Consider the following 8,785-nt stretch of genomic DNA (forward strand, 5'->3'; position numbering starts at 1 on the left):
TAATGGCCCGCCGCTCTCATAAATAAAATCTGAACTGTCAGCGGAGGGAGGCCGCAAAGCCATTAAGGAGCTGAGTAGGCTAGGAAACCGTGTGTGTTGCATGTGTGTGAGACTGTGAGGAGAAGCCTGGGTCAGGTGGACGCCTGAGTGTAGCTAGCCTGTGTGCGGATGGGTTATGCTAAGACTACGATGAGCTGTAGTCAGACTGTAGCTGTACTGTAGTTGGGAAAACTGACTAGGGCTAGCCTGGGTAGTACTGTATCTCATCTGTAGCCTGGCTGGACTGGACTGGGCTATTACTGAACTTGACTGGGTTTTAGTTATACTGTAGCTAGTTTGCAACTGAACTGGGCTGCATCTGGGATGTGTCACATAGCTATAGCTAGGCTAGGCTGGGCCTCATTGTGCCATTAAAATCTGACAATTATACAATTATCACTGGGCTGGGGAAGCTGTGATGTAACCAGGCTGGCACAAGGCCACAGCTGGTCTCAAGGGTTGGGTTTGCGTTGTCCTGATGGAACTTTGTCTGTGGAATGTGCATTGCTATATATTTCACTTATTTTTGATGCTTTTGAAAAGATTTATACATTAGATTTATTTAAAAGAAAACACTTTGAGGTTTCTGCCATTGCTAATATGATGCTTATGCTACCCTGTCTGAATCCCCGTGACCCAGTGGGTTAAAGTTAGAGTCCCCGTGACCCAATGTGGAGATGGCTGCCGCTCCAGTGACGTCTATGGAGCTCTGCCCTCTCACAACGCCAATGACCTCATGGGATCTCATCCAATTTCCTTGGGGGCAGTCACACATCCAAGCCATCGCAGCGTGGTGTTGTTCCTCGATGTTGTGATGTGGGCCTGATCGGCGTGGCCCAGTTTATGTATGCTTGTGTGGTGGTGGTGGTGTGTGTGTGTGTGCGTGTGGGGGGGGAGGGGAGGGTTATAGGGTAGGAGGGGTGTGACTGACTGTGAGAAACAGGGTAGTGAGCTGCTTTCTGCTTGATTGGGTTGTGCCAGGCACTTCAGAATGCATCAGGGTGGAAGCATGCCGATTGGGTCGGGTTCAGCGACCGCACTGGATCTTCACCAGACCCTTGCTTTACTGGAGCAGTTTTCTCAGTGCAACAACCAGGCATGGCAATTTAGTGTGTGTGTGTGTGTGTTTGTGACAAGGGACTCTATTGAGGAAACCACTCTCGATCACTGAAAGGAATGTAGTAAAATATAGTGTCATCTTCTATGAATGAGGAACGATGCCAGCCTCTGTGACCAGGCACCATCTCCATCAAGGCTACGTATCTGTAGTGGGAGGTGTGAAATAGATCGTTTTAACATCTGATAGTGAGTCTGAAGATGGTTAAATGTTTGGCTCTTCATAAAAAGACCAAAACACTGAGAATGTAAATACTCTAGCAACAGTACTTATGTGTGTATAAGATATGCCACTTGTACGGACTGCTTTAAAGACACATTGCGAAGCTTCCCTGTAAAAATGTGCCCACAGTACATTTATAAGGAGTTGTGAATGTGAAAATGTATAAGAATGTGGTGATCATGGCTATGAAGAGGTCTTCCTGAGTAGAAGTGTCAACATTCAGAGGATAATTATTCAGTGAGCCTGCAAATACGTTTCTAATTTGTTTAGGGATGCTCCTAGGTGGCTTAGATTTGAACACAAGAGAAAAAGTCGAATTTAAACTCCAAGAAATTTAGATGTGTCACAATGACGTTTTTGCAAAATGCTGACAGGCGAAGTGCACTTCTCACAATTCAAAAAGCAAGAAAAAACTTTTGTATTAACTTCCTGGCTTCTGTTCTTTCAGCAAATTGGAAGCGTGAGATAAAGAGGTAAGAGTCTTCCGACTCTCCGTAAGATGAAAACCTATTAAAGTAGGTCGCTGACTCTCCACTCGTGTGTCTGCGATCCTTTCCCTTTAAATTGCCCATGCTGCGGAAAAAGTAAGGAGTGGTGTAGTCTGGTGTATGTGTCCCAGCCCAGTCGTCCGCACCAGTCTTTTGTATGCACAGCGTTGCTTGACTGCAGATTTCATTTTAACGCTTTAACTAACCGACTAATGACAATTTGCCGTAAGAGAAAAGCCGCGGCAGACCGACTGAACCTGGAAAACATAGGTTGCTGCATTTAGGTGGTCTGCTGCGTCTTGCATCCAATTATCGGCGCACGATACCGGTGGGCAGCGGCATTAGGGGCGGATACAGAAGCAGAAGAACCTCAAGCATCATGTGTGTGTGGCCAAAAGATGGTGATTTTTGATGCATGTCATTCGATTCAGTGTATAAATCTGTTTTTAATGACTGTACGTGTTTGCGCATGGGGGTGAAAACAGCCACTGGCGGCTCTCACGGGCTTTGCATGTGCACAGCAACCTGCTGTTGTTTAGGTAGCCTAACCTGCGGCGCTTTGAGGCAACATAGCTTTGAACTTCAGATGGAAAAGAAACACGGTAAACACGTTTCTTCTCAGAGAGCAGGGGGGGGGATATGCCCGATTGTTCACCATACACGAAAAAAAAAAACATTTAATCTGATCAAATCACTGTTTTCATAACGAAATTCTGACGATGTGTGATGAATTTTGTGGCAACGTTTCATTCAACAGATTGATAATCCCCAATGAAATTAGTTAAGGTTGATGAAAGCCATGTTTCATTAAATATACTCCCTCCTTAATGTTTGCTAATCTGTGGCAGGTATAAATCATCTAACAATTATGACATTCCTATTTTCAATGTCGTTCCTACAGGCGTCAATCCAGCCAGCACATGCCAATGGATATGATCAATTTGGCTTATTCTTGCACCTTTGAATTTTAGAGGAGGTGCTCATTGCTACTTTGGTTTAGAAGCCACGTCACCGAATTTTTTCTGTGTCTCCTCACGACAACCTGCTGTAGAGACCGAGAACCGTCGGGGGGAGGCGAGGACACACCCGCACCGTACCGCGTTCTTCCCCCCTCCTCCTGCGCCAGGATCATGCTCCCAGTGCGCCGGTAGCTGCTGCAGAACACGCCAGGACCTGGAACCTGGGAATATATATATGAATATTTTGGGATACATTTCCATATGAGTTCGCGGACACCTTCGTCGCTACTGAAGGATATTTTCATTTTTGGCACCGGTCCGCGTCCCGCCGTGGCCAGGTGGCGTGGCTTTGATAAAGAAGTTTATTTGCAGGTATAGTATGTCTGGGCACCAACCCACATTACATTATTGTTTCGGTCTCGTTACAGCAGAAGGTGTAGTTTATAGTGAAAGTGCAGGAAGACGTTTACTTATGTAATCCATTTTTTTTGTGGATTTTATTTTTCCAATTTGATAAAAAAAATACTTAATATCTACAATATTTAATTTGAATTAATTTGTTTCAGTGGAAAGGCAGTAGTATTTGTTCCAGATCATGTTTAAAAAGATAGATGGGACAAAAAACTTCCCGCTTAATAATAGCTCTGAAATCTGTTTCTCTGCACTTTAATATTTTATCTCATGCTGCTAAATATTTCAAAGGCCGGTGCCATTTGAGTGGCATTCCAACAAAAAAAGCCTAATTTGAATGAGTACGAGTGTGTGCGCATGAGGGTAGCTGCAGACAATCAGCGACTTTTTCTGGAACAATTCATATCTTTTCTATAAAGTGCACATACGAGAACATATGAGCAGGCAAGCACAGCTATGCAAGTGTTGTGGTGTTGATATGTGGTGCTATGAGAGGATCTTATGAGAGATTTATGCCCTCTGCATAGCTGAGGTGACTTCTGTATGAGTGCACTGTATTATGTGAATGGATACAGCTACAGCCCAATGCAGAGGAGGACGAATGACCCCAAAGTCACAAGCAATCCCTCAGTCTGACTGTGCACCTCGCACGGCCCGTCATAAAAGATCATTACTGTTGCCCGAAAAAACGACATCCATCTCCTTTTCTGTGACACCTTTTGTTATTTCCCTGTGTAGGTAGAATAATGCAGAAATACGTTGACGTATGTAAGGGAACACTGAGGTGTTGAAGGTGAAGAAGCTGTGTGTTAGTGTGTTAGTACTGCAGTTGTCATGTCTGTTGATGTTCTAGCATGGCTGTTAAGGTTCTGTCTGCTCCTTCTGCACAGGGCTTTTCTTTGTGACATCCTGTGGCCCTCGGCTCTCTACGGTGTTGAGCCCCCCCCCTCCCCAACGCCCCCCCCCCCCCCCCCCCCAACCCTGACCTGCCGCAATCCCACCTTCCAGCCTCTCTAGTCTGCCAGGCTGCGGCGCCCAGCTTGAAAGGTGCAGGCCTTACACCCCTGCAGAATGACTGTTGCCACCGGCGACCCGTCGGATGAGGCAGCAGCCCAGCCAAGTCAGCCGCAGGAATATGACCCAGAAGCGGATCACGAGTGCTGCGAGCGCGTCGTCATCAACGTTTCAGGCCTGCGCTTCGAGACGCAGCTCAAGACGATCTCGCAGTTCCCCGAAACGCTGCTGGGGGACCCCAAGAAGCGCATGCGCTACTTCGACCCACTGAGGAACGAGTACTTCTTCGACCGCAACAGGCCGAGCTTCGATGCCATCCTCTACTACTACCAGTCTGGTGGGAGGCTACGACGGCCGGTGAATGTGACCCTGGACGTCTTCTCCGAGGAGATCCGCTTCTACGAGCTCGGGGATGAGGCCATCGAGCTCTTCAGAGAGGATGAGGGCTTCATTAAGGAAGAGGAGAGGCCTCTGCCTGAGAATGAGTTCCAGAGGCAGGTGTGGCTCCTCTTCGAGTACCCTGAGAGCTCGGGGCCTGCCCGGATCATCGCCATCATCTCCGTGATGGTCATTCTCATCTCCATCGTCAGCTTCTGCTTGGAGACGCTGCCCGTCTTCCGTAGCGACGATGATGACTTGATCAAGACCCCACACCCGACAGCCAACGGCACCTTCATATACACCTCCACCTACTTCACAGACCCCTTCTTCATCCTGGAGACCCTCTGCATCATCTGGTTCTCCTTTGAGTTCCTGGTGCGCTTCTTCGCCTGCCCCAGCAAGGCCAGCTTCTTCGTCAACATGATGAACATGATCGACGTGGTGGCCATCATCCCCTACTTCATCACCCTGGGGACGGAGCTGGCAGAGAAGGCTGAGAATGACGGTGAAAAGGGTCAACAGGCAATGTCTCTGGCCATCCTGAGGGTCATCCGTTTGGTGAGGGTCTTCCGAATCTTCAAGCTGTCCAGACACTCCAAGGGGCTCCAGATTCTGGGCCAGACCCTGAAAGCCAGCATGAGGGAGCTGGGACTGCTCATCTTCTTCCTCTTCATCGGAGTCATCCTCTTCTCCAGCGCCGTCTACTTCGCAGAGGCCGACGAGCCCGAGTCGCAGTTCTACAGCATCCCGGACGCGTTCTGGTGGGCCGTGGTAACCATGACGACCGTGGGCTACGGCGACATGACGCCGACGACCATCGGCGGCAAAATCGTGGGCTCCCTCTGCGCCATCGCCGGCGTGCTGACCATCGCCCTGCCCGTGCCCGTCATCGTGTCCAACTTCAACTACTTCTACCACCGCGAGACGGAGGGAGAAGAGCAGGCGCAGTACCTGCAGGTCAACGTGGCCAAGGAGGACTCCAACGAGGAGCTGAAGAGGAGCCGCAGCGGGTCCACCATCAGCAAGTCTGACTACATGGAGATACAGGAGGGCGTCAACAACAGCAACGAAGACTTCCAGGACGAGAACATCATAAAGGCCAACTGCACGTTGGCCAACACAAACTATGTCAACATCAAGAAAATGCTGACGGATGTATAGGCTTCTGGAAATTTCTCCTCCAGGTCAGGAGAAGGGCATGGGACACCAGGAGAGGAAATTAAGCATTGGACTTCCTGTTTCCAGGGCGATGGATTCAGAGGGCTGTGCACTGTCGAGGAACAGGTGTAGTAGGCACCTCCGTGTTTCAGCTGAGGGACTTTGTGTGCCCACTCCCCCTATATAGGCCCCCGTTTACCATCCATCCACTTCTCTGCCCCCTCCCTCCTAGTACTTAATGCCAGTCCCTCATCTAAAACCCCAAATATTTAATGTCTGCATGGATTAGCTTTGTGTGTGTGGCTGCTTCCATCTCACCATGTCGCGCGCTAACCAGCTTTAGTGCAAACTGTGGGGGTCGTGAGGGACTTCTTAATCTGAGACAAACAAAAGCGCAGTGGTCTGTGCCTCTCACACACACACACCTGTGTTGTCTGTGCCTCTCACACACACACCGTGTTGTCTGTGCCTCTCACACACACACCGTGTTGTCTGTGACTCTCACACACACACTAGTGTTGTCTGTGCCTCTCACACACACCCGTGTTGTCTGTGCCTCTCACACACACCCGTGTTGTCTGTGCCTCACACACACACAGCCGTGTTGTCTGTGCCTCTCACACACACACACCCGTGTTGTCTCCGCACCGCAGAGCCTGATGCTGCTGCGTGTCCATGCTGCTCAAAAAAAAAAAAGAGAAAAGAAAAAAATAAGCTATTTGCGAAACAAATCCTAACGCTCTGTGTTCAGTGTAAGGGACATTTAAAAAAAGCCTCTGCCCTGTCACCATGCCCCTCACTATGCTCAGAGACATCACCAGAAGAATGTACGAGCCCACATGGAGAAAAGCACTAATGTAATAACAGACTTTTTCTCACTATGATATTCTCACTATGTGTCAGTATCAGGTATCAGACTGAATGCTCTTCACTAATCCCCCCCCCCCACCCCTATCTTTTGTCTTAAACAGCTGGACAGGGTACATGTCATGTGGACACCCTTCCAGCAGGTATCTCCTCACCAATGCTACTTCAGAGCTTTCGAAGACAGATTGAATGTCTCTTAGTGCTGTGTTTCTCTCCACCCCCTGGCTTCGTTAGTTTCGTTTACGTCTCGTTAGGCTAATCACATGGGTGTCATGACCTTGGGTGGTCCCCCTAGTATGCTGGCGATGTTTTATAGATCTTTTTGTGTTCGCAGCCTGGCTTGCTTGCTTCTGACCCATGTCTCATGCTGCTTGCATCTGAGTACGCCCATGCAGCGAAACCGTCTAACGAGAGGAACAGAGGCTCTGTGTCCGTCTCTCACTAACACTGTTGGTCGACGTCTTCCATTTTAAAGTACATTCCACTTAAGAAAGGACAAAAGCATTCCATATAGACTATAGTGCAATCGTTTCTGTAAGCCACTGCAGAGATAGACAAAGTTATTGATATTCAAGAGACATTTCAGCTGAAACAAGCCACACTGTAGTTGATACTGTAAGTATTCCTAGCGAAGTGTTAGCGTGCCCATAGTTGTAGCGTTGATATAAGATTATTTTTCTATCCACATATTGTAGTGTACTTTTTCGATTTCATTTGAACTTGAGTCTTGGACTTGTTCTTCTCATAAATGAGGACAACTGTGGTGGACTTTAGAAAAGATGCTTCCCGTTAACTGCCTTTTAAATAACAAAGACGTAGAAAAGAGAGTGTGAAAAAGAAAAAAAAGACATTTTTATTCTATTACCCTAGTATTGCATGACCTCAGAACATTCCTAGTGGCATGTATTTCAGTTCAGTCCAAACAAAACACAGCGATAGATAGCTAAATATGCTATATAATAATATATTTATCTCCTCTATCTCACTATATATATATATATATATGCATATAATTTTTATCTGCATAATACAATATGATACAATACAATGTGCAATGTAAGTAATTAGTCATTTTGAACATGAATACTGCTGCCCACATTAGGATGTGTTTTAAAGGCAGGACAGTCCGTAGACAAAGGCATGCATACTGGTACCTTCCTATATGGAAGGGTTAGAGAGAAAACAGAGAGAGAGAGAGAGAGAGAGAGAGAGAGAGAGAGAGAGAGAGGTTAAAGTGATCGGGAAGAGGGCACAATCAGCATTCATACAGCGGGCTCTGATAGCCCCCCTCAGACCGATGGGCTCTGCTTGACCTTCCACACCCCAAAGAGCAGCTGTCTCAGGAGGTGATCCAGGCCTCATCTGTTCCAAGGGTAGTCACGATTTGGAGGAGAACTGAGAAACATGACGTGTTTGTGTAGACCAAGCTCATATGTGTTCACGCTCTTTAAAAGACAGTAGATACTTAGAGCTCTTAAATTCTCATAAACATTGAAACATAGATTAGATCTGCGTAGCGGTTTGGAACTGTGTGAAGACAGAGTCTACTTGTCCAGCAGCCTTGAGAGAGTAGAGGTGGCCTGTAACCGGACCATGTGCCACTGGACATCAGGATAAGAGAGTAAGTAGTTTTAATCACCTTTAGTCTTAGAAGCAATTTCTGCCATTCATTGTTAATGCACGCAAAGGCGTGGTACTTAACATAAATGGCAGCCTCTGCCTCGTCACCTTGCACACGCACAGGATTTAGACGAACCAGCTTCATGTTCTTGACGTGTAGGCATCACTCGACAGGTATTTTAATTTGTGTTGTGGCTGTGTGTGGAGCTCCTGAAGACCCAGTTAATGATGTTCTCCCCAACTAGCGCCAGCAGCGGGTTTGATGCCAGCACACACCTGGCTTTTGCTTTGCCCTCTGGAGGGTGGCACAGAGTAAGGCAGGACCCGAGCAAGATGGCTTCTTTTCCGAGGCAATCCTTCTACTGCCATCAGGTCTTAACTTGTGTCAAGGGGTGAAGATTCCAAGCGTCATTGAAAAACCCACACGAGCCTCAGGGCCTGCAGTTATGAAGTTATGCATAATCATTTATTTATTCATGGTTTCAACACTGGCATGATAAGGTGTATGC

General features: G+C 47.5%; 1 protein-coding gene and 1 long non-coding RNA gene across 2 annotated transcripts; both read left to right on the plus strand.

Moving 5' to 3' along the window:
• The first annotated feature begins 1,915 nt into the window (after nt 1-1,915).
• Nucleotides 1,916-4,200, plus strand: LOC116220445. The gene is made up of 3 exons (XR_004163659.1): nt 1,916-2,267; nt 2,768-3,197; nt 4,127-4,200. It is a non-coding gene; the product is annotated as an uncharacterized LOC116220445 (long non-coding RNA).
• Nucleotides 4,201-4,209: 9 nt separating this feature from the next.
• LOC105907792 (potassium voltage-gated channel subfamily A member 2) lies at nt 4,210-6,472 on the plus strand. The gene has a single exon (XM_012836178.3). The coding sequence runs from the start codon at nt 4,308-4,310 to the stop codon at nt 5,790-5,792; it is 1,485 nt and encodes a 494-aa protein (XP_012691632.1). The 5' UTR covers nt 4,210-4,307; the 3' UTR covers nt 5,793-6,472.
• The last annotated feature ends 2,313 nt before the right edge of the window (nt 6,473-8,785 follow it).

The sequence above is a fragment of the Clupea harengus genome, chromosome 5 (genome assembly GCF_900700415.2).
Source record: "Clupea harengus chromosome 5, Ch_v2.0.2, whole genome shotgun sequence".
NCBI lineage: Eukaryota > Metazoa > Chordata > Actinopteri > Clupeiformes > Clupeidae > Clupea > Clupea harengus.